A 26,455-nucleotide genomic window follows, 5' to 3' on the forward strand; every position below is an offset into this window, starting at 1 on the left:
TTTCACTTTTATTCCTTTTTACATAGTGTTCTTTAGTGCAGAGCCAGAGTCTAATTAAAGATCCAGTGACATAGTGAATCACAGAAAGCATAGTCTTTATTCAAGGCTGCATATTATGCATTATCATTAACATCAGTTACAGTCAACGCAAGGCGAGGCCGTTTAAAATAATACATGTTTCATTATAGTAAGTACATTTTCAAACCCAACATGCAGGTCATGATTATTAAAAAGGGAATTGTTTTCGATATGTCAGGGCTCAGGGGAATCAGAAAAAGACTGTTACATATGTCAACAAACAGTGTCTCCGAAAAATGTCTCAAGGTCCTGACCAGTTACAACCAATTGTAAAAACAAATATTTTATTCTTTGAAGTTCTCTGAAAAAAAGCGCATCAGGACTTTACTAGAAATGCTTAATAATCTCTGTCCCTCCTGTAATATTTTGCAGAGATTGAAGGACACAAATTCTGTTTACAAAATAAAGATTAAAAAATCCACTGTCAATTTGGGTTAAATGATGTGGTCAATGTAATTACTGTAGTGTCCACCTATGTGAAAAGTGAAATTGCCATTGTCACAAATGTAATATTAATTAAACATAACCAAATTATCAATATGTAAACTTGTTTACAACAGCAAGTAGAGACATTATTTGATATGACCACCCATGTTTTGGAAAAATAATTAATTATAATTAATAACCCATATATAATTCACATCTAATCTCCTGATAGGAGCTATTGTCCATCAAAAATTATTTGTACACTGGAAAATACCCAAATATTTTCAACATTGAATCTCCTTATAGGAAATTTATCTGTTCACAAAGCATTTTTACGAAGTGCTATCATTTGCTTAGTATCGTTCTGTTTCCATAGTTTGGATGCAAAGTCTAACTCAATCGTCGTAAAATGAAGCACTTGTGTACAGTAACTTATCATACATTTGCACACTGGTATTTAAACACATGTATACACTCATAGTATCTCTGAGTCACTCAGAGACACGGCACTACTGCAGTGGACTGCTCTTGCGGCAAAGCTGATTTGCTGATGTCAGCGTCTGCCGGTTGCGTCTTCGTTTTCCAGTCAATAGTGTGTAGAAGAATGGATTCACGCAAGAGTTACCATAGGTCAACCCTGTGAGGATGCGATTCACTGTCACCTGCGTCCCCACTGGTACTGTCCGCAGCATGTCGGGCTGGTACAGAGGCAGCAGCTGCCAGATCCAGAAAGGGAGAAAGCAGGCCCAGAAGGCCAGGACGATACCCAGGATGAGGAGCAGGACTTTGGGTTTGGGAGCACGGGGAGGACAAGCAGCGCTGCTCCCACTGGCCCAGGCCGGCCGGGTCTGAGACACCCAGTAGAGCCTGCCCAGGGTAGCATAAAGTGCCCCGATGGCCAGCCCAGGGCCGAGGATGCTGGTGCAGAACAGCACACTCAGATAGGCTTTTGAGCTCTGCTCATCCCACGCTGGGACACACAGCTGGCCCTCCTGGTTCTCCCCATCCTCCAGGTGCAGGGTGATCATCATGGGCAGACTAAGAGCCACAGCCAGCCCCCAGGCCAGGCCTACACGCAGCAGGCCGGAGGAGTTGGAGGAGGAGGTGTGCAGGGGGTGAGCTACAGCCCGGTAGCGGTCCAGACTCATGGCAGAGAGAGTGAAGATGGAGGCGTGCATGGTGAGGAGGTCCAGGCTCAGGAGGAGGCGGCAGCCCACCTCACCAAAGGCCCAGCCCGATGCCAGGCTGTCATACACAATGAAGGGAGCGGTGAAAAGGTAGAGCAGATCAGCTAGAGCAAGGCTCAGCACCTGGAGGTGAAGAGAGGAGGAGGAGGAGGAAGAAGAGGAGAAGGGGGAGGTGGATGGGGAGGAGGAGTTGGCAAGGCAGAATGGTACCGGGACTCTCATGAGGCAGCAGGTTGGCCCTGCTCCACGTCTTCTCCTGCTTCCCCTGCGCCTCAGAAGGAGGCCTAAAGTGTACAGGTTCCCTGTGATGCCCAGCAGGGAGAGGAGGGAGAGGAGTGAGCAGAAAAGAGCTGTGGATGCCAGACTGGGTGAGGGAGATATGGAAGGAGACGGGGAAGGCAAGGAGCCATTGGGGGTGAAGGGGAAGGTGTAAGGGGAAGGTGGAGGCAAAGATCCTGAGAAGTCCATAATGTGAAGTTTTTTAAGTTAGTAGGACTGCTGCCAATGAATGTTTAAAGCTCAGTCTGTTTCATATGCAAAGTAGAAGATGCAGTTTCAGAAGACAGAGAGGGTGGTGGGGTGGAGGGGATCAAGAAGAAAAACAGGTGAAGAGGGCAACAAGAATATTTTATTAGTTTTCATCACTATTTTCTTTTTTGTCATATTCTCTGGTCTCTGGAGAATTAATTTGTTTGACACAAGGATTAAGGAAACTGATATGGATCTTTGAGATTGCTGCAAAGGGATTTATGTTGGCCGCGGTACATTTAATGACACCAGATAAAGTAAATACAGTCATATAATAAACATGTAGAAATGAAAATGTCAGCAAAACCAGGATGGTTTATGTTTGAGCAGAAACCTGCTCTGGTTGGCACAGCCCTCACACTTTAATAGTTTAACAAGGAGCCAAGCGAGGCTGTTATGGTTCTAGTAAAATAATTGGATTTTCAGAGTAGGAGGGCTCTGCTTGGAGGCTGTAAATCTGGACTCAAACCTCCAAAGGCTGGTTCGCCCTTAAGGTCAGCCACTGGGCAACAATTAGTCTAATTGGGACACGAAAAAGTCATAAAACTAACATGCCTTAAAAGTTGATTCGTGAAAACAAGTTCTAAGCTAATGTCAAATTTTAGTTTACATTTTTTTTGTTTGGTTTGTGTTGAGCTTTTTTTTTTAACACAGCGGTGGTTTGGTCGCTGATCGGTGCCTGAATGCCGCATCAGTGCTCGTCAGTGGGTCGAGTCAAGATTTACACCAGCGCGGTGTTTGACTTTATATGATATACTTCAGTCACAAAGAATAAACAGGAATTTTGACAAGTCAGACCTTGCAGCTCCAGAAGAAGAGACAATAACACATTTTACATATCTGACATTGTTCCTTCGTTTGTGACACGAGCGTAAAACTAGTCTTCCCTAACGGTTGGCCTTCTGAAGTAAGGTAATCTGCAGCGACATCAAAGTGGACGCAGGGTGCCTGACAGAAACGGCCTGTATGACACATGGCGGCCCGGACGGCTCCGGGGTTAAGAGCCGCTGTTGAACTGTGGAGGAGCAGCCGAACCCCCTGCGGTGCTGCGCGCCTCAGTACGATATACCGGCTCCCTTTAAATAACCAACATGGTGAAGGCTTATTCATGACCTGAGGCAGAGAGTCAATGCAGAAGAGGATTTGAATTATTTAACTCTAAATATCATGAATTCTTCAAATAATAAACTGGCATCATATTTGATGCAAAAATGTAACTATGCATTTTTGAATAAATAAGTAATTTTTCCAATAGACCCCTACAAGCCACAAAGTGAAATAATTCCTTAGCAAAATAATTCAAATTTAATAAGTCATATTTGAAGACCCCTCTGTCAGAAATTAAATAAAAATAGATTGAAGGCCACTTTAAAACATTAAGCTTTGGTATCCACAAACTTTACAGGCCTAGAGAATAGTGGTTTCTTGTACAACACATTGACATAAATCTTTTTAGGGAAACATATTTTTTATTATAGATTATTGCGTAACGGGCCTATTATGAGGCCGATATCAATGCTAAAAAATAATAACTATCTAGGCCTATGATCCACACTGTATTCATACAGACCTAATCATTAACCAGATTAGTTTTTCTCTTAAACTCACCCTAGAACAGCACAATCCAAGATGCTGTAAGAATAATGTTCCGTGGGTTTGTTTGGAGAAAAAGTTCCATTTCCATTTTAAAATCTCGCTCTGTTGCTCATGCGTTGTCATGAAACCCCTCTGACCTCTTCAAGCACAAAATCACGATCCTCTTTTATCGTCATCGGGAGGAGTTGGCTACTTATAAGGTTATAATCTTCCTCCGAACTTTGTGACCTGATCTCCGCTGTCTGTCCCGTCCAGTGCTGGACAAGTGCAGCTCTGTCTCCTCAGCTCTGTCTTTGATGTGTCTGAGTCAACGGGAGAGGAGTGTGTGTGTGAGTGGAAAGGGGGTGGGATGGGATGCTGAGTGAGGGGGGCTCATCCCGCATAGGACCGAATATTAATATTAAGTTGTGTTGACCTGAGCTTGGGTCCAGGGAGCCCCCCGACAGAGCGAGTTAAATGTTTATTTTTCTCATTCACTGGAAGTACTACAGCAACAGAATATATAACAACGACCTTCAGAATTATATATTTTACTCTCCAACATTCTATTTTGTCCCTTATCAAATGGGATTTGTGGCTTGAATCAGTTTGAAAACTTCTGAGAATCAATGTGGGAGACAAACAGGTTTCGTCCTAAATGGACAAATTACAGTTTGTCCATTTGAGTTGCTATGAATTATGACTGAAAAAGCATTCTGAGTAAGCCAGCCCACAGCGGTGCTGGGTACTCTTATACGAAGTTAAAACACAGTTAAAGTTAATATTGTGTCTGTTTCAAATTCTTATATTTTATTGCTGGATTTACAGTAAGTTTGATAATGTTTTGATGACTCTAATACCTTTTGAACCAGATATAAATCTCTCTGTGAACGCACTGCAAAGATTTCCCATTAAAGTCAAGAATCTGACCATAAATGGTATCACATCATATTTTGGCAAATAATCAGGTGCTGTATAAGACACAGATATGGTCATTACATTAAGGTTTGAAAGTTACCAATTTATTGTGATGGATTTATGAAACCTGGCTGTTTTAGAACATAAATAGGGGGAAGAGGTTTATTCGGTAATAACACTGTTGATGCACTTCAAAAGGATGATTTATACTAAAATAAAAGAATGCAGTGAAGAATAAACTGTAAAATACATAACTAAATGAAAGGTTTCATGTTTTTTCTTATTTTTTATAACTGCCCTCAATTTCTATTTTTAACGTACAAGCAATAATAAAGGTTATTAAAATGCAATTGGTGCTCAAACCAAAACTTTCCATTTATTGTTCACACATCCGGATTCAAATCAAGAATCCCAGACTGAGCTTTATATGAGGGACATCGGTGAGGTGAAGACCTGCACCAACAGCAGGTTACCTTTTGGACTCTAGAAGTGTTTTTTCTTCAATCTACAATCACTAAAACTCTAAATAAACACAGGCAGTGAGTTGTAGGGGCAGTTTGTATGGGATTAGTGAGTCAAGAATATTCAGTTATAAGTATTTGACTTGGTTCATTGGGAATTGATCTTATTTCCTTCTGGATACCTGAAAAATATGTAAGCATGAATGTAAAACTGCACTGTTGATTCTTCCAGTATAATTCAATTTGGCTGTTGAGTGTTTAGACTCCATGAGCAGAGCAGAGGCAAACCTTCTGGTATTCGCTGTCATTTCATGACGCACTGCAACAACTAATGGATTTCAACTCTGACCCAATGTCAATACCACATCAGCTCAAACACAGCGTCTCACACCCCCGCAAGGGATTTGCAAAATGACTTGTATTGTAAATTATGGAGGAAATTAATTTATACTTGCCTGTATCAACATTTTTCCATGTCAGAGAAAAGTTGTAACCAGTAGATCTAATAAGTGGCCTTAAAGCTCTGACAGCCTCCATGAATAAACGGGTCTTTCAGCAGTTATCAAAAGCAACTTACAGTTGCCTGTTATCCACCGAGTTGTTTTTGGCCACGGCGTTGTGGAGGCCACAGCTGTGGTTTGCCAGCTTCAAGAGGCTGAACAACTTGGAAATAATTTAGTTGTGACTAGCGAGTAAAATGTGTAGGCAGGACGGCTCATTCTGGTGGTGGGGAGTCCATGTTGGCTGCTTCACACACGTGCCGCTGTACGTGAGATGGACAGAGACAGGCAGTAAAGAAGAGAGGGACTGGGGGGACATACCTATCCCCACGGGGTGTGAGGAATTTGAACAAATACCTGGCACAGGCATGCCAAAATAGGAGGGGGGGAGAGGACCGCGGAGGCATGAGAAACCTTGGCTCCCTCATACAAGGAGATGGACAGGTATAACCACTTTGATGGAAATGGAGAAGATGGTTTTGATGAGGTGATGTTATGTGCACTCTAGGTATCAAATTTTAATAGAAGTGAGGGCGGGGACAAGATGATTATCAACTGTAAAACCAGACATTTGGCAACGAATATTGCTCAACCTTAACACGCAACCATGGAAAAAAAGAGGAGCGGGGAAAGGCAACGTTCAAGTACTGTGCTGCTTATTTGTCTTTGTCAGAGGACATCAATCTCAGTCTGTGCAGACACATTATATAAGTTTTAATTACATTTACCTGAGCTATGGGCTTTGTTCCAGCGCTTTGACCTGACTTTGAGCGCGTTTCCTCTTATTAATTAGTCTGCATCAATCTCAAGTGCAAAAATGGAAGGTAGCATTGAGAAATCACTCATGTGCTCCTTTGCTCGTTTTGTTACCAGAAAGGTAAAGCAGCCCAGATGAGAGGTCAGAGGTCTGTGATTGTAGCTGTAAACTGTATTTTTAAGTTAACATTTTCTGATATAACACATCAAATTCTGGTCAGTAATTATTTGTTGGTCCATATCTATTGTATAGGAGTGCTTCAACCAGAATTTATTTTAACTATCAAATATCAATTACTTTTCAATAATTGATTACCGGTGATTGTCGGGTCTAGAAAAGTAGGCTTGTTGACGATTCGCAGGTTATTAAATTGTTTGTTTTGTTCCAACAACAGGCTAAAAATGATTCAATTTGCTTACTCAAAATGGAAGAACAGAAGCAAAACTGCACATTGAGTGAACTGGGACGAGGAAATGTCTGGAATGTTTGATTGAAAAATTACTTTAATCATTACGGTTACATTTGCTGATTGTCATTTATCTCTTGCTCGTCTAATTAGCTACTCACACGACTAACTGTTTGAGCTCTACTGTTTGTACAGTATATACTATTTAAATTGGCTTCATTTAGTCAATTCTAGTTTTGTATTTAGTTTATATTTATATTAAGCCAATAAATTCCTTCAGAGAGAAGAGAGGAAACTCCAGGGCAGCCATGGCAGTTGCTCCATGACAGTGAAAACCATTTACTGTACATACCAGTGAATGGATTAAACTGGAGTCTTATCTTCGCAATAAACTGTTGTATTTCATTAAACTAATTGTGCCCTCATCAAATGTTCCCTGCCACATGTTATTTTCTCAACTTTCTGCACCTCAAGTGTGGAGACATCATGGGGCCAAACGGTCCCCGAGATGTCTTTGTGCTACCGGGAGTTCACAAGAGGTTGAGCGTGCGAAAACAAAACGGAGCCTGAGCTCACACTCGCACTCCCTTGGAAAAACAGTCTTTATTATTCTGTATATCTTCATCTGTTTATGCAGCACGCCCAGCAGAAGGGGCTGTAACATGTCTAATCAGTGGGTAGTCACAGTATGACAAACAGCCGTCCCATAAACACTAACAGCTCCCTAACCTTTTCCTGGCCGTCCTTGCTGTCTTTGTTCATTTCATTAATTAGCTCGCCCATTTCTGAGCAAACTGACTGACAAACTGCCTGAGCGTTGACCGTCCTCGGTATCATAGCCTTGATTAAATGGGCGGACGTTTTTCGTGTGTGTGTGACGAATGGTTGTTGGACCAGGCTGATTCACAACTTGTGATGAGTTATTGATCCCCCCCCCCACCCCAACCCTAACCCCCTAGCCTGCTGTCTGTCTGTCTTTACAGTTGCACATCAAACTTCTCCTGGTCCCTCAATACCACACCAGAGTTTATACTGTGCTGTGAGCCCACCTTGGTATTTGGCGTGGGTATTCACCCTGATTGGCCTCTTGTCGTTCCTCATGCCCTATTTTTATGCATTTCTTTGTGACAAGTTTATTTCACGCCTCCATCTGCCTTTGGAAAATATTTTCATGTTATGATTTTTTAAATAAAGGTGAAATAATTAGTTGATGGGCAGAATGAAGTGTCCTGTTTTAAAAATGGATATGTTGCTTTATTAAAAAATTCCTATCCTATGCTATCCTTTCCTATTCCAATATGAATGATTTTCTCATTCTTTTTTTTTTGTTGTTATATGGTAGTAAACTGGGCAACTCCATGGTTTAGTGGTTAGCACTGTCGCTCTGCAGTACTCCTGCTTCCTCCCACAGTCCAAAGACGTGCAGATTGGGGTTAGGTTAAATGAACTGATGGTGTGAATGTGAGCGGGAATGGTTGTTTGTCTCTGTGCGTTGACCCTGTGATAGGCTGGTGACCTGTCCAGTGTGTGCCCCGGCTTTCGCCCAACGTCTGTTGTGATTGGCTCCAGCCCCCTGCGACCCTTAAAGCAGTATAGATAATGGATGGATGGAATGGATGATAACTGAATGTCATTGTGTGTTAGACTGTTGGTTAGACAAAATTAGCCTTTAAATGGTTTCACCTTGAGCTCTGGTAACTTGTGATTTGTATTTTTGCTGTTTGATGACATTCTGCAGATCAAATGATAAATGAAGAGTAAATGAACACTTGCAGCCCTTGAAAATACCAAACTTTTATAATGGCCAAGTCCGTTGAACTGATTCTGCAGTATTCTTGACCTGAGGAGATCGGTTTGCCTGTGTACACGTGAAACTCAAAAGCTAGTTTTTAGTCTGTGCAGTTTCCCAACGCCCTCATCTAAAGTATAGGGAGGATCCCAATTCTGTGTTGGCCCCTGAGGTCTGCAGAGTGCAGACAAACGCACATTGAACCAATATGCGCTTACCGCTGAATTCACAGAGCATTAAATTTGGACCCTCTGTGACCATGACACAATCTGGAATCCGTTATACGACACTGAGCCTGAGTTTGATGCCTCATCTGCAGAAATCAGATCAGCCGTTCACAGGCCCACGTGCAACGTTATCGCAGCAGCAGCATCTACCCAGCCAGCAGGGAGGTGAACTCTTACTCCCGCGTGCGGCAAGATGTTTAATAATTCCCTTCCAATGATTTGCAGGGAAATAAACTAAGTAATGAAATGCACTCTAAAGGGAGTAAATACACACTTTAACTTCTTGGAAATGTCTTATTGTAACCAAAGCCCACGTTTTATGCTCCAGACTTAAAAAATCCCCATTTACTTTTCAAAGAAGTCTGTTAATGCTCCTAGCATCTATGAAGTCGTAAAAAACACCCCGAGGTGTGAAGCTCTGCTCCTTTCGTGTCTCTCTGCACAGCTGCTCATTCCACATCTGGCTTGTAATTAGCTCCCGACAAACCAGGTGTGTAGCCCCTGGTCAATCTGCAGCTCATCACCAGATCCCAACGAAAACCTTCGAGTGCGGAATTGATGCACAGATTTTTTTAACTGCAGGGTCACTGATGGATGCAAAAATTGTTTCAACCTGCCCACTGGTGGCAGAGAGTCGGTATTACATCCACATCCACATCCACACAGTCACACCGTGCGTCAGTGGGGACATTTGACCGCTTGAAAACACAAAAGGCTTGAACCTGGAGAACCTTGAATTTGGATCATCACCCTGCGGCAGACGTTCCTTCTAATTTACAATAACCAGAGTCAATTAAGCACAACGTCAAGTTTCCAAATTAGTGTTGTACATTGAATGATTCATTGTAAATACAGCCGTATGAAAATAACCCAAAGCTAAACAGTGGAAATGCTGGCCCAAAGTTGAGCTGCTAGAAAGAAAGCGCTGCTGGTGGTTTTATGCATCATTACGAGTCAAACAAGTAAAGAGGAAAGTTCCGTCCCACATGCACATATTTCTCATTGTGTGTTTTGGTCCACAACGGCTGCAACGGATCAGCACAATCAAATCCAGTCAGACGTTATTTACACGACAAAACAGGCTCAGTGGGTGTAAACACATGTACCATATTTCTTAAATAATTTCATAGGAGATTTTGATAGTAGACAGATAACATGGAATGAGCAGGGAGAGAGAAAGTCCTGGGGCAGTATTCAAACCAGGGGCATTGCAGTTTGTGGTCCACCCCCTTCCCTTCAGGAGAATTCAGGTATCATCAGATACGTTTCCACTCACAAACAGGTAACCTCATAATTGACTCTCAAATATTCTTGTTATATTTGTACTGTATTTTCCCATCTTCCAGCCCGACACTGCAGTAGGCAGAAACTGTTTGTGTCTCACATCGTTAACTGGGGCGGCCATAGAGTGATTGATTGGTATTTTCTCCTCTCTAGTTTTCCACAATGTGAACTTCATTAATAACTGATTGTTTCTAAACCTCCATTTCTTTCTGGTCGTTCACAGACACTGACATCCTGCCTTCCAAACATCACTTTCTCTCTGTCACTCTTCCTCTGTGTCTCTCTCTGCCGCCCCTCCCTCACAGTTTTCCACGGTCAATTACAATTTTTGTTTTTACACAAACACTTATGCAATTTAAAATGACACATGTCGCCCAGCCGCATGTGTAATCTATGTGAGTTTGATGGAGTTTATTGTCATGTCAAAATATTGTGTTTATCATGCAGACTCAGATTATCCACTACGTCGTATTGTGGCGATGAATTCCATAGATTCGGGGTTTGACGTCCAAGTGTTTACATGCTTACAGAGGCTTGTTGTGGCTGCTGCATTAGGTCACGTCTTCACTGTTTCACTCGGTCATCTTCAATCTGATCCTTATTCCCACAGAATGACAGCTCATGACATCATAGGTCACTTCTTGGGCGCCTTGACTGAGATTATATCAGATTAAGTATTAGTAAACTCTCTATCTCTCTCTCTCGCACCCACACACACACACACACACACACACACACACACACACCTCAGCATTGATCAGTAGAAATTAAAATCTCAGAAAAGATCTCAGGGAGAAGTTGGACATTAATAAAAGTCCTTATAGGAGGTCTATGTGGAAGTGCCATATATACATTATATGCATTCAATGACAATAACCAATTCTAGGCTACTTTAAGTTAATTTGTTTGAATAAAGTCAACGTGTTTTCCGATTAATCGATTCAATAAGTATTACGACGTTATTGGACACATTAACTGTGATGTAATATCGACAGTGTGATATATGACAAGGTCACCGGCTGTCCGGAGAGGCGCGTGGCGCGTGACACACATCAGAGGCGACGTGAGCGCGCTCGCGCGCCGCTGGAGGGCTCGCGCACAGTTGACAGCGACAGCCAGAACGGGGCGGCTCGCGCACGGTGTCCAATCAGTTTAAAAACAACAAAAAAAATAATTTGAATTCATTAATCGTTAAAAAAAAACTAAAAAACAAGGGACTGAAAGTGCATTAGATCGTCGCTGAATTAAGGGGAGGAAACGCGAGGGTAAGTGCGGATTATTTCACTCAGTAGAAAGTTCTTTATACAAAGCACCTGGTTAGGAATATTGTAGAAATGTTTAAATGTAATCATTGTGGGCACGTGGCGTTTGGTCACAGCAGCTGACCCGGTGACACACTATTACTTTAGTCGACTTAGTATTTCTACAAACACTATACCAGGTTACTTTGCTGCCTCTTGTTGTCCACTGTGTTTTCATTTTCATTTAACAGCCTGTGTGAGATTCGGAATGTTTATCATAACTGGTTAAATCTGTTTTTGTTTTTTTTTTCTTTTTTCAAATTTATATGAACCTCTGGCAAATTGTACCATGTACAGTGCAGGACAGAAGAATGCTACTGTTATGTGAACAGTGAGCAATAAAGCAGAGTGAGAACTGAACAGATACGATGGCAAGAGAGCTCGGTGTGTGTGTGTGTGTGTGTTTGTGTGTGTGTGTGTGTGTGTGTGTGCCCCGATGATTGAGACTTTAATCCTTTTTTGTTTTTGTGAGCTGTGAACTGATAGAAAAACACAGCTGTATTTTGAAATGGGTTTTGAAATGACGTAATGCACATGGGCTGCTGTTAGAAAGTGTGAGGTGAGTCAAATTGCTGTGGAGAAAACAGGTGTACGCACAAGTATTGTGATTTTGAAAATATGCTTTTGCAGTGTTTCTTCACAAAGTGTACAGTACAGTAGGTCGCACACCTAGGTAGTTAGACAGGTTTATTGTGGCTGTGTCAACACTGGTAGATTGAATGATTTTAAATAAAGTAATAGGGGGCGTAGTTTGGAAGGTCATAAAACACTTAACCGTTGATTTTGTTAGAGGGCATATTCATATTTATTAATTTTTCGGGGTAAACCATTCTTCAAAATAAGGTATTATAATAACAAGCAAAAAAAGTAAAAAGCATTCAAGGCCAAAAGCAAGCAACATAGCTAATCGTGTCATATATAACTCCAGTAAGTTAATTCTTAATCCATTAAGTAATGTTATGGGAGTGACAGATTAATGGAAAACAAACAACTTGGTAAAAACCGATGAAGCGAGGTTCCAAGATAAATGGCTTTAAGTCCCAATTGTAGATCACCCTCTAAAAGTCCTGGATCCTAATTTCTATAATTAGTTTCTATATAAATCGATATCTTGCCTCCCTGCTTGTTAAAGGATGGTGTCATCCAAACATCATTCCCCATTTTTTTATAGTCTCTGAGACTGCTAAGAACTGTTTTATTACCAGCATGTTGCGTCCTGCACCATCTTAACTCCCCTGATTAACATTTGGTCCTCATTTCTCGATGACCTCGATCACTGCACAAGGCTGAGGGAGGCATGGCAGCAGAAACGTTTCAATTAGATGGAATAAGGCCCGCTGCCAAGATGACTCCACACTTGTGCTTATTATCAGATGAACTTGTGTGTTTAAGTCGATGCAATGATCTCAAGCGTGAACTGTGACCTGTGTGTGTGTGTGCGTGTTAGTGAATTTCAAATGTCAGTTCAGAGCTCACAATATTTGAGTAATTAACCAACTCTAACCGTGCACACACAGACTTGACTTGGCGTTAAGAGTAATGGCCTAATGGTCTTTGTGTGTGACTATTCACTTGTGGTCTTGGACAAAAAACAGAGTTCAGTGTGATGGATTACTCATTTTAATGCTGCATGTGTGGGTGTCAGAGGGCGGTCTAATAAATTGTCTGAAGCTAAGTCACTTGACTCAGCACTGGTTGGGGCTGAAGACTTCAAGTTTGAAAATGAAGAAAAATAATCAGTGTGTAGGGTTACAAAGAAGTGATGTCACAAGCCGCTCCTCATCTCCACTTGAGGTTCTGTCTGCGGTTTAACTGGATTGTGGGCAATGTAGGCACCAGGTTTGAGTGGAGATGGAGAAGACTAAATGTCTGGGCCCGCTGCATCAATTGTAATATTGTTTTCTTTTAAGAAGTACATCATAGTCAGTCTTCTAGGTGGCTGGGATATGGTAAAACTGTCCCTTTGCAGTTCATAGTAACTGGGCTAAAACATGAATCACCATTATGGTCAAACTTAACAGATTCAAGCAGCACCATCTGGAATAGTCATCATTTTTGGATGAAACCCTTCATATTAATTTGTCACCTCGTATTCAGTTGGATTTCACTCTTTTTGGTGCAACATGCATTACTGTTTGGTTCTCTGGTGCAGATTATTGCAACGTATGCGTGGTGCCACCAGATCAACACTTCTCTGGCTCTATTGATCAGATAGGCTGAAAGCAAAAGGTCAACGCAGTGTGGTAATGTGTTTGCACATTGGTTTGATATTTTTATTCATTGCTATTACAGTGCAGCTGTTGCAGAAGCCCCTTTGTGCGCATTAAATGTGAAGTGAATCAAATAGAATAACTGTAACATAAAAGAGACAGACAGCTTTATAACACAGAGAGAGGGAGAGAAAGACCCAGTCTGTGCCCTTGTGTCCAACCACTGATCAATAACAAGTATTGATGGCTCCATATTTGCATTATGGCGGTAGAATGTTGTGGTTCACTTAGGTTTTCTACGTTGTGTTCACAGTATGAATAAAACTCCCCATCATCAAACCATTAGTGACCTATATGAGACACTTTTCAGAGCAAAAGTAGGTTGTGAATATCACTTTACTCAAACAGTTGTTTGTACAACATCAGAACAGGAAATGGGGCAGATCAAATGTGACGGACGAGACAAGCAGAGTGACAGCAAAACGAAGAACATAGTTTATTCAATGACAATGAAATCATTCCCTGCAAACATTATCTTGGCACAAAACTTCTTAATATGGCTGGATAATCTGGATAGAAGGGGGACAAACGAGGTCCCATGGAGAGAAAGAATACATGATAAGAGACCGTCAAAGGAAAGAAAGAAGAGAAAGAAGGTTGTGAAAGTTGATTAGTCTGAATTTTTGTCTGAAGTTTGAACATGATTGTAAGAGCAGATGTTCCAAATTTTGTGAAAGCTGGCCTAGTTTACTGGCAAGATGGGAAAAGAACCAAATTCTCTCTTTTTTTTCTTTTCTTTTTTTTTACCTGGGATTTTACCTAAATGAATAAGCAGCCAGTTATTTTAGACTAGTTTAGAATAGTGTGGATATCAATAAAGAAAAAATAAGAAAATAAATCAAATCCTGTTCAGTGAACTATTATCCACAGTTATGAATTCAAACTCTTTACATATTTAAAACAAAAACTTCAAGTTTATTGTTTTGCAAATTATCTGTTTTGCTTAGGGATCCACAAACATTAGTCCCATAGCATCTTCTGGCCTTCATCATATATGGAAGGACTGGGGATTGGATTCTTTTCTGGGGGTCCTGAACGTGTGAAGCAACAACTTCACAACAACAATTTTCCCACACATCCCTTTGTCCATGTTCTTATGCGCGTGGTCATAATTTTCCACCTCACCACGATAAGGTTCGGCAACACAAAACACGTGGACTCTCACATTGCCTTCACACACACACACACACACACACACACACACACACACACACACACACACACACACACACACACACACACACACACACACACACACACACACACACTTCCTTCATCACCTTCTCTAGCTGTTGTCACAGAGTTGTCCAGCCACTGACACTTAAGCCCAATCACTGAGATAGCAGACCTGAGAGAGTGTTCATTTGGTAGTGTTGGCAGGTACTACAGTGAGGGCACCAAGGTCAGGCTGCCTCCTCACACAGATGAGTGGCAGATTCTTTCTCTACCGGCTTCTTTGGCCAGAGGCAATGTTTTCGGTTTGTCTGCCCGTCTGTCCGTCCCATTCTCCTGAACGCGATATCTCAGGAATTTCTTGAAGGAATTTATTTTAATTTAGCAAACACGTTCAAGTGGACTCAATGGTGAAGTGACTAGAATTTGATGGTCAGAGGTCGAGGTCACAACCCTTAAATTCATACTCTTATTATGACAAAATACACTTAATGCCTTCTATTACATTCTTTCACACTTCACTGCCTATAATATGAGTCAGGACAGAAAGTTGGATGTTAACTGCTACTCGACTGGTTGGCAGTGGCTAGGCGGTGATTCTAGTTAAGATGACTAGACGGTTCAGTTTCAGCTCCAATTTTGTTCCATTTATTTTGTTTTCTCTACTTGATTTAGTGTAATAGAAGCTTCAGTAGTTATTTTCTTATAGTCATGCACTTTAGTTGAACCTATTCAACCCTGGACTGATTTTCACCCCTTTCACCTTCATGGTTATTTGTACAATGCTGAAGCTACAGCAGTGATTGCACTGGCCATAAGTATTAAAAAGTTTTTCCCCCCAAATTCTGTGTATGCCATAATATATCCTACCTGTGTGTTTATAGCTTTTCTTGCCACTTTCTATAATAGTAGGGGCACTTAAATAAATCCTCCGCGGATTAGCACAACCATCGGTGAGATTGCCAAAATCACGAGAGCAGCTGTAATCCACAGCATATCGGCGTCTCCACAGCAAGACATGCTACCGACTCAGTCCCCATTTATTCCAGGTCTTCTGTGCTACAATCCCAATCTCAGTCTTTAATTTAGAAACCCTCCGCACAAATCCTTCCCGTCTATTGGCTCTAATCTACAATTTATCCAAGATTACTCACTCTGTACCACTTTGATATCCTGACCCAAAGTAAGAGTGCCACGCCATGTATAACTTGGTTTTTCATTAGGGGCTTCGTAATAGGATAACCTATTGGGCAACTCACTTCTTCTCTTTAAAGTTCTTTGTATTTAAAATGTTTTAGGAATTAGTATTAATATTTTGACATTGATTAAAAATTGCCCATTTTTATTCTGCTTATAAAGTATTTAGAATGTAAATGCTGTATATTCAGATAAAGATTTGAACTTCAGTTCTAAATCTGTAGAAACTTTCCGAAGATACTGATGGTATAAGTGAATGGAATGTTTTTTCTCTGTTCTCTTTGCAGGCTCCATGATTGCACAGGTACAAATCAGTGACGTTTCACCTTTTGAGAGTTTGGTTCTTGAGGTTACGACTGTCAATGGGAAAACCTCAGCCAATATATGAGCTAAATCCAGCCACGATCCAAGGACTGGCACTCAAAAAGAGACACCACCATCGGTAGGTTTCTGATCTCCATCCATTGAGACATTTATCCTATAGAGCATTCTTTAGATTTGAACTGATATAAAATATTTGGTGCATTCATTTGAAGACATCAGTAGTGAATGATATGTGCGATGCTTGTGTTAGAGCACTGTTTTGTTGTATCTACCTTACATTTAATTTTCATTCTTTTTTTGAATCCTCACTTCTCTTGAAGACTGACAGTGTATTAGAAAAGAAGGCCCTAAAAACAAGGGAGTACCAAACAGACAACAACTCTCCCAAGGGAATGGAACACACAACAAACTCTTTCGTTGTCTTCACCTGTGATTCTTCACCGCAAATCATCGAAGCATAGTGTTTTACTAAACATGTGTCAGAGAGGACAATCAACACACAAATGGAGATGAACCCATATGTTACTTCTGACTTCAGGAGGGATCTCTTTCCCCATTTCCATTTGTTGTAGACTTTTGTCTACCCTGCTGTTACTGGTTAATTGAAATGACTTCTTCCATATATCTTGTTGAGTGAGTTTCAGTTCTGTACTTGCCACAGTTCAGGGTTATAGTTAAGGGGTGGATTCTGTCCACTGTTCCAAAAAGACTGGATGTGGATGCGTTGTCATCATAGAGTTCTTTGGAAATGATTGGGCAAGGTAAATACCAACACATCTTTTAATTGCCAGCTGTATTTGCACATTTAAATGTTCAGTTTTTATGAATTATTTGCATGCTGTTTTTTGCCATTGTTTTATGGAGCACTCTTGCTTGTCCATGTTAGTCCATTACATCTGCATATGATAATCATCTCTGTTCATTGCAGAAACTCTCTCTGATGTTCATGTAGCCGAGACAACACTCGGACCAGTTACACTCTCAGCCACTTTCACTCTCAGCTCCTCTCCTTCCTTGGCATTCATCTAATCTATCAACCATGGCACCAGACCTCTGGAAAAATGTAGAAAACTTCCTCAGGTGACCTGTGTACTTACCTTTTGCTTCCTTATAAAGCATACACTTAAAGCTAAGACATGAGGATGGTTGGAGATTGATTAAAGTAATCTCTCGCTGTTATTATCTTTTTCTCATCTTGTCAGGTATATTCACATTCTCAGAAATATTGTTGAGCGGTAATGAGGTATGTCTCTAATAAGAAGTTGACTGATTGTTTAGGTCAATATTATCCATGCAACAGTCAGTACCAAAATCAAGTCCTTACCTAATTGGCAATGGCCTTCAAACATATATGCAGACCCTTTGAAAGAAAATGTGAAACAGTTAAAGCAGTGACATGACTGAACAAGATGGCAAACAAAACCTTTCAGTTGGGCCTCTCTTTCTGGTAAAATTATATTAATTTGACCTGTGAAAACAATTGTAATAGTCAGTCCTTTATCCAAGACATATAAGTGCAAAATTATGATAAATGAGTAATGTCTGCAAGAATTTAATTTTCTGAAAGCGCTGTATTCTTTGTTTCCTCATCCCGATACCAAAGGGTTGTAAAACTGGGAAGAACTGAACTGTGATCGTAAGAATTGGCATGTTTTATTTTTTATTTTTGGGCTTTTTTGAATGCATGAATGATTTTATCATATCATCCTGTTGGAAGTTAATTTGCACATGTCTGTTCTGTATGTCCAATTTGCATCTTGTCATGATATTATGTACGGGCCCCTAAAATGTCTCCATATCCACCCTCTTACTGCATCTAATTGTTTATAGCTTTAATCAGTTTATGCCTGCTCGCATCACTTTTACTGAACTGAACCAATCCTGCATGCTGTTGTGATGTCTGTTGAGGGCAACCCAGCCTTACTGCTCCTTGTCACCAATTCTTGTTACAGAAATAGATTCCTTTGGCTACCGCTGACTTCTTTCTTTTCAGCTCACTTCGCTTACTCCAGTGAGTATGATTCCATCCATTTGTTAATGAATGCCCCTGTGGACCTACGTCAAGACAAAACCAATTTGTTAGCAGAGGTATTTTTTATTGAAAGGGAAGACTGAACTGAGAAACAGCATTACAGTTTGTAGAAAGGACACCAAAACAAGTGACTGATCAATACCCTTGGAAGGAACTGTCCTCTGGCTTATCATTTTTTCACTATGGATCTACAACTATCTATTTATTAAGAAGGATTAAAGGACCGACTGTGTTGTCATTTACCGTACTTGACGACATTGACTGTATCAAGCTACTTAATTCACTCATCCACAACATAGAGGAGAATTAAAATACATGATGGGAGCGGCACGTGTGAAACGCCGCTTCAGTGCTGTGGTGGATGGGCCAGTGGAGGAGGAGGAGGTCATGAGACTGGCACAGAGTGCTGCAGATACACCTGGGGCAGGGGGGAGCCCCACGGGGTCAGGGACCCCAACCAGCTCCTCCCCGACCCATGCCCTCAACGGCAAAACTCTACCTCTTCAGAGCAACACCAACAATGCACGGAGGCAGAGTGCCATTGGAGAGTCATTTGGGGGAGACGCAGGAGAAGGCAGGGTTAGAGCAGGAGGAATATGCTCTGGCCTAAGGAGTGGCAAAAGCAATAGTGGAGGAGGAAGAGGGGAAGGCCGTTCATCCTCAAACCAGGATTCACTCCCTTCCCTCTTCACTACCAGCTGCCGGCGCACCAGGCGCTCCAGCCGCCGGCCCCGACAACGCTTTGTGGACAAGGACGGACGCTGCAACGTCACCTTCGTCAACATGAGCGAGAGGGGCCAGCGGTACCTTAGTGACCTCTTCACCACCTGTGTGGACATCCGCTGGCGCTGGATGCTGGTCATCTTCACCCTCTCCTTTCTGCTCTCCTGGCTACTCTTTGGATTTGCCTTCTGGCTCATTGCCTCCATGCATGGGGACCTCTCCATTCGGCTTACTTCCAGCTCGGGCTCCTCTCCGGGGTCAGGGGAGGCCGATCCTGGAGGAGTGTCTGATAGAGAGGCAGTTGTTGAGGAGCCATGCTTTCTCCAGGTGAACAGCTTCATGGCAGCTTTTCTATTATCCTTGGAGACGCAGACATCCATCGGTTACGGATTCAGAAGCGTGACCGAAGAATGTCCCCTGGCGGTGGTGGCGGTCATTTTGCAGTGCATTGTGGGCTGCATTATCGACGCCTTCATCATCGGGGCTGTCATGGCAAAGATTGCCAAGCCCAAGAAACGCAACGAAACACTGGTGTTCTCTGAAACAGCTGTGGTGGCACTAAGGGATGGGAAACTCTGCATGATGTGGAGGGTTGGAAACCTGCGTAAGAGCCATCTGGTAGAGGCGCATGTCAGAGCACAACTACTGAAGGTAAGTGGAGGGAAAATGTATAATGATCATGATGAAAAAAAGTATGGCATTGATAAAAGAGACGAGGCTTGTCTTTGTAAGGAAAAGGTCATGGAAGTGATCTGGTGAGGTTAAAAGTAATCAAAAAGTTTAAAAACCACCACAAATAGAGGTTGATTCTGTGAGAGATGGTGGTAGAGCAAGAAATGTTGCAGTTGAGAGAGAGAGAGCTGAGACCATCTGGCCTGTTTACTGTGGAGCATAGTTAATGAGAGCTTGTTTTATTTCCCTCTGGGGTTAGGAAGATTTACCATGGATTAACTTGCCCACAGTTCTTTAACTGGGACCTATTGTCCTTTGTCATCCCATTTTCCCTTGTGTACTGTATCTATGTGGGTTAGGTGATTGTACTGTATGTATGCTTATGGTTACCATATTGTCTATTGTCTATATTTTTTTGAGAATTTTTTTGTTGTCTTCATTGCTGTGTGTCCAGAGTTGTCAGCAGGATCAAAATCTGTGTAACATTGAGGCTACAGCACAGACAATTTGATATTTAAAAGCTTGACCATATCAAAGTTCAGACAGGGCAGAGGGGATTAAGTTTACAAGGATCAAAGAAATGCAATTCTAAATGCTAGAACTGGATATCGTTCAATAGTAAGGGTTGGGTGAGTGATAAGCCTACAGTATATATTTGTGGCATGACGAAAGACCTTGTCAAATTAAACTGAATATAATAACCAAATACTAAGCTTTTGGGTCAGAGTAAGAACTTCAATTTCAATGCTTTTTCCAGATGACCTGAGGAAATGGTGTTAGGCGTATTTAAAATGTTCATATGCAATATGGCTTTCAAGGTGATAAGGCCCTTCTTCCTATACCATGGTGATCTATAATTTTTTATGATCCATTTTACTTGATCATGTCCTGCCTCTGGCCTTTGTTTGTTTAATATTGGAAATCGTTTCTAGTATCCATTTAATATTAAATCAATTTAGCAACAATTATGTGGAAAGTTTCATGAACCAAATGGTGTCCTTCTATTCCCAAACTGCTCTTAGCCAAGGGTTACACCAGAGGGAGAGTTCCTCCCACTGGACAACATGGACATCAACGTGGGTTTTGACACTGGCACCGACCGCATCTTCTTGGTCTCACCTGTTACAATTGTCCATGAAATCAATGACGAGTCACCGTTCTTCGAGATGGACCGAAAGATGCTGGAGAGTGACTCAGAGTTGGAGCTGGTGGTCATACTGGAGGGAATGGTGGAGGCCACAGCCATGACCACACAGTGCCGAAGCTCCTATGTGGCTTCTGAAATCCTCTGGGGACACCGCTTTGAACCAGTGCTCTTCGAGAGGAAAGACTGCTACCAGGTTAGATAAAACTATGGATCTTTCTTCTCCCTTAATACTAAGTCTGACACAAAGTGGTATTCATTACTTAACTATCTATAAAATATAGTTGGGAGAGCTGTAAATAAGTATTTTGGTTTGCAGCATGGCTCTAAGAATGGCAATGTTTTTGATGATGACCCCTGACTTGTCATCATCAAACTTAAAGGAGAAATATTATTATATTATATTATTATTATCCTATTTTCCCCTCCTGAAAAAGACAAGTCTGCCCTGATTGGCCAGCTGGCCCAGCTTTACCCGGCTTTGTTGGGGGGCGTGCCAGACTGTCTGCTAGACATGTTTTTATGCACGTCCGTAAGATGGTGATGTCACCATCTTACGGAAGTATCGGCCAGACTACCGATGAGCCATTTCAGGAGCTTCAGGAACAGTTTTTTCTTTCGGGGAGAGGAGCTCCCTTTACCACAGACTTTCGGCTTTTTAACTTTGCAGACCTTTTACATACACAAAAAATAACCTATATAACACACTGGAGGAACATGAAAAACTGAAAAAGCATATGTCTCCTTTAAATTAATTTAGTGAAATATCTTGACATCCTTTACATGAACGGGCACAAAATGTAGTCCAGACATTAATGGTTTCCAATTTCCATGATTATTACCAGTTGACATGTTATGTAGCACCATAAATGTGTCATGGGTTTATAACCAAACAACTGCTAAACTAATGGAATTCCTTCTGGCCTCAGTTGTACGTTGTTTTAGAGCTAATTAGCAAATGTTACCACGCTAACACACTAAACTTTTACAGTGAACAGTGTTTTCAGTAATCTGTTAAACATTAACATGTTAGCATTGTTAATGTAAGCATGTTAGCGTGGTGATTTAAGCATTCAGCTCAAAGCACCATTTACCACCAAGGCCAGCTTAGCTGTAGACTCTTAGACTTGTTACCAAACTGAAAAAACTGAAAAATGATTGTGTTTCTACCTTTTTTTTCAGGTGGACTATTCTTTCTTCCATCGGACGTATAAAATCCCTGACACACCTTCATGCAGCGCTAAAGAACTGGCTGAGGAAAAGTACATTCAGGGCTCATGCTCCTCATTCTGCTATGAAAATGAAGTGGCTCTACAACTCGCCTCCCCTGATGATGCATCTGACCACGACCCAGAGTGCCCTCCATCACCAACACGAAGGCCATCCCTGGCTGAACATCTCCACCACAACTGAACTTGATAGACAACAGGCCTCAAGGGGTAAAAGAGAGCAGACTGACCCAGGGGTTTAGAGCAAGTTAGTGCCAAAAGAGAGGCAGGAAGGAATGAGAAAACCAAAAGAGACAGGATATAAAATACTGTAGATGGAGGCCTGATTTTGTCAGCATCGCAATTGGACAGGAAAAAGTCTAGAATAGGGGCAGGTTAAAAGATCCAGTAGAATTTTTTTGCAGAATTAGATGAGTATTATCATACAGATTAGATTTTCAGAGAAATAAACAGGAACTGCACAGATAAAGAGAGAGCGTAAGGTTTGGGGTCAGTCTATTTGGGGAGATGAGTCACTTCACTGACCTAGTTGTCTGATTGGCCCTGGCAATCTTTCATAATCACAGAAACTTGTCTGCCAAGTCTCACCTCTGGCCCATCACCACCACAGCACACTCATCTGGCTCGAATGCCTGACTGTCAGGATGTGCAGCAGCACCACATAGTGGCTCTAACCTGCAGCAGGACCTCCATTTGTGTGGTCCTGGAGACAACTTTGACCTATTTCAGATGGCCTCTTGTATGCAATACACAGTAGTGTACTTACTACTCAGGAATGTATTCCACGTTGAAGCTGACTTATCACTTTTATTTTTTATTTTCTTATGGTAAGTATGAATAGTGCACATTTTGTGATACTTGACCCTTGGTGGATGTTGAGAATGCAGTTGGTGGCTTGGCTAGGCAACAGTTACATGGAGAAACGGCTGAAAACTAGCAGCGGCTTTGAGCAGTTTCTTTCCCATGTAATGTACTGTATGTTGTTTTTTTTCTATAGTAGAGCAATCCGTGCTCATTGTTTGTAACATTTGTTTTATTTAGCCTATTCATTATTTAATCTGATATTTTGTTCTGGTTGAATGCCATGAGGTCAGAGGAAGCACGGCAGCAGAGCCGTCGAAGGAGAGAGTAGACAGCTACGTTCACTCCAATGGACCATTTTTTTCTCAGCAATGGCGGATCATGGAGCCTCTCAATAGTTCCCGGAAGTGACCAGCAGCCCATTAGAGTAGCAGCAGAATGGAATCAATGGACCGTCTGTGTTGCACTTATGACGCGTAAGACGTTTAAATAATGAGATTGCATATTATCAGCACATCTGAATCAAATCAACATGCGCATTAAAGCATGTTAGTGGATTGTGATTTGGATTATTTAGGATTTATTTAGGAGTTGGGCCTGCATGGTGGTGTAGTGGTTATCATTTTCGCCCCACAGCAAGAAGGTTCTGGGTTCGAATCCCGGTTCAAACCAACCAGGGCCTTCCTGTGTGGAGTTTGCATGTTCTCCCCGTGTATGCCTGGGTTCTCTGTGGTTGTTTGTCTTTGTATGTGGCCCTGCGATAGGCTGGCGACCTGTCCAGGGTGTACCCCGCCTTAGCTGGGATTGGCTCCAGCCCCCCCCCCCCCCCCCCCATGACCCTCAAATGGATAAAGCGCATCCAGACGATGGATGGATATTTAGGAGTTAAAAAACATATTAATTTCATACATAGAGTAACTACATAGGCATGTCGGTCTGCTATATTATAAATCAATTTATATTTACATTTATTGACTACTCATTCCCAAAAATCGCAGTTCTGTCGCTCTGAATAATGGATCTGAATTGCGTGCCAATACCTTCCAGGAACTATCTGAAGTCAACATGAGTCACGTGATCTGCAAAGCATTTTGGATTCAGTTGTACCTACTCTCTCCCTCAACAGCTCTGCACTGCAGTTTTAGTCATCTTCACTGCAGTGTTGCACAATGCCTGATGATGTTGGCTGTGTCAAGACCAGTAAATCACCATACATTCTTTCTTGCACTACTAACTACAGTTTATTTTCATGTTCTCTGTTGCTAAAGTCAACCACACTGTTTTTTTTGTTTGCGCTGTTACTTTTGATTCTACTTCTGACATTGTAATGTTTTAAATGTCTCGGCACTTTGAGGACCTTTGATGTTTCAGACTCGATCCAAGGCGAAAGGGATCACTCTCATAGACTGTAAATGCACTGAACAGTAAACTGAGTGGATGAAGTGTTATGATGAAGGTAATGAAGGATGACTTTGTTTCTATATCTCAGAGTATGACATCTTTCTGCCATCTGCACAAATTGCTGGGGATCGAACTGGAAACTAGACATTCATAGGAAATTGTTTGATATTTTTGTGCACATGAAATCATGGGATGCCTTCCTAATTCCAATGGGTTACTGTTGGCCACTCACAAGATGTGAGAACAGTGTGGTGGGTGGTGCCTTCATACAAACTACTACAAATTTTGCAACTGGCCCCTCATCTGCAGTAGTTAAACTTTCACCACATTTAAACATTAAGTTATTTTTCTTGCATGCATTTGCATAATACTGTGAGTGGGATTTTTTCACTTTAACATTTGCAGTATATTGTTCTAAGTAAACAAAATGTCTATGCAAATAATTACTGTGAATCTGCTGATTGAGTAGTATGTTACCATAACAGATAGATGCTTTTAGCAATATTATGTAATAGCACTTACAAAGCACCCAGATCTTCTTGTTTATTTTGGACCCTGTAATAGGTTATAGTGTATTATGCCACCTGAGTATTTGAAATTTTGGTAAAAGAGGGAAGGGATGTCAGGAATGCACCATGATATTGAGTATACACCAAAATCAGTCTGTAGAATGTACAACAAAGCTGTTCTTTGTACTTTGTGCTAAAGATATATATATATATGGAGACTAATATCACTGATTAAAATACGGCAGCACAGATTGACCTCAGAGCATCAGTCGCAGTGTTTCACTTTGAGTTATAGAAACAATATTCTGCGGAAACCTCAGGGTGTTCAGGCATAGACGACATATTATCTGTTACAATTGATGTAAATGCTGTTCTGCGTTTGTGTATTCACTCACACTCCATGGCTACCATGTTCTATTATTAGGCGGCACGGTGGGTCATGACGTTCCATGAAATGTAACTTGAGCTTATAGCACAATCATAAATATGACAGCACTTTTTAAACACTCCACAAAGAAACATTTTGTAATTTTGCTGAGTTTCTTGAGATTCACTATTCAAAGTAAACACATTTTAAGAAAGAATTATTTATAATTTACATACAAAAGATATTTTTTAAGTAAAGGGAAACATCCTCTCTGCTTTTTTCAGAGCTACCACATGCACAGAGCACTTCCAACTGAAACGGAACTGTGTAGAGCAAATAAAACTGGGACTTAACTGCAACTTTGGTTGACTCTTTATTTATTCACTCTGTTGCTGTCCTTGCAAGTCTATAAGATTACAAATACAAAACAAATGGCCAAATCTTGTTTTGCCACGGATGGAAGGACGAACAAGAAATGTTGGTGGTTTCTACATTTTCATTGATAGTCCTGTCAGAACATGCAAACACACACACACACACATACACACACACCAGACAGACTCTAAAAGCAGCTCTAAAAGGCCTGCACAGCACAGGAAGACACAGATATTGTCTGCAAAAAAGAAACACATTAGCTAGGCAAGTGTGTGTGTGTGTCCTAACCTTGCTTCTGTTCCTCTTGTCTCAGGATCACCTGCTCACCTGCCCTGTTCATCACGCTCAGCCAGCTTCCTCAGCCTGTTCCCTGGACTTCCTCAAACACAAATGCTCTGGTCAGTTCGTTTGGATTCCTCCCTCGAGGCAATCTTTGTTGAGCTGTTCCAGCTTGTGAAATCTTGACAGTCAAATTTTATAATAAATCCACTGAGATGATATGGCATGAGAAGCCTTTCATTTATTTATAATGTCAGTAATTGCTGATAACAGCACAGGCAGGCAAGACTTACACAGACAAGTAACTTGTAATCAGTGAAATAAAACTCAGTGCGTAAATTATCAGGCTGTCGGGAACACAGGTTCCTTCTTCAGTGCCCCTTCTCAACATGAATTTGTGTTTCTGGCTGAAAATGCTTTGTGAATGTTGATTGGCTAAAAAGCAGTGATATCATCCACTGAACCATGGGAAAACCACTGAACGCTGATTGGCTGAAAAGCAAAAGATCAAAGTAAAATGTG

General features: G+C 41.4%; 2 protein-coding genes across 9 annotated transcripts; one reads left to right on the forward strand and one right to left on the reverse strand.

Annotated features, from left to right (window-relative positions):
- Positions 1-78: 78 nt before the first annotated feature.
- On the reverse strand, positions 79-26,372 carry uts2r3 (urotensin-2 receptor 3). 6 transcript variants are annotated; one of them, XM_035634378.2, is made up of 3 exons: positions 26,227-26,372; positions 25,943-26,114; positions 79-2,215 (listed from the first exon to the last, which is right to left on the reverse strand). In XM_035634378.2, the coding sequence occupies exon 3, from the start codon at positions 2,157-2,159 to the stop codon at positions 1,014-1,016; it is 1,146 nt and encodes a 381-aa protein (XP_035490271.1). In that variant the 5' UTR covers positions 2,160-2,215; positions 25,943-26,114; positions 26,227-26,372; the 3' UTR covers positions 79-1,013. The 6 variants fall into 6 exon arrangements, 3 of the variants coding, with proteins under 3 accessions (XP_035490271.1, XP_035490289.1, XP_035490279.1); XM_035634396.2 differs by having other exon boundaries at positions 25,943-26,029; positions 26,227-26,355; XM_035634386.2 differs by lacking the exons at positions 25,943-26,114; positions 26,227-26,372 and adding an exon at positions 3,828-4,835.
- On the forward strand, positions 11,244-23,717 carry kcnj14 (potassium inwardly rectifying channel subfamily J member 14). 3 transcript variants are annotated; one of them, XM_035634344.2, is made up of 5 exons: positions 11,244-11,401; positions 16,365-16,519; positions 16,722-19,807; positions 20,851-21,168; positions 22,155-23,717. In XM_035634344.2, exons 3-5 carry the CDS (start codon positions 18,749-18,751, stop codon positions 22,383-22,385), a joined length of 1,608 nt encoding a protein of 535 aa, XP_035490237.1. In that variant the 5' UTR covers positions 11,244-11,401; positions 16,365-16,519; positions 16,722-18,748; the 3' UTR covers positions 22,386-23,717. The 3 variants fall into 3 exon arrangements, with proteins under 3 accessions (XP_035490237.1, XP_047186480.1, XP_035490247.1); XM_047330524.1 differs by having other exon boundaries at positions 16,365-19,807; XM_035634354.2 differs by lacking the exon at positions 11,244-11,401 and having other exon boundaries at positions 12,859-16,519.
- Positions 26,373-26,455: the final 83 nt, after the last annotated feature.

Source organism: Scophthalmus maximus, chromosome 1 (assembly GCF_022379125.1).
Source record: "Scophthalmus maximus strain ysfricsl-2021 chromosome 1, ASM2237912v1, whole genome shotgun sequence".
In the NCBI taxonomy this organism is placed as follows: domain Eukaryota; kingdom Metazoa; phylum Chordata; class Actinopteri; order Pleuronectiformes; family Scophthalmidae; genus Scophthalmus; species Scophthalmus maximus.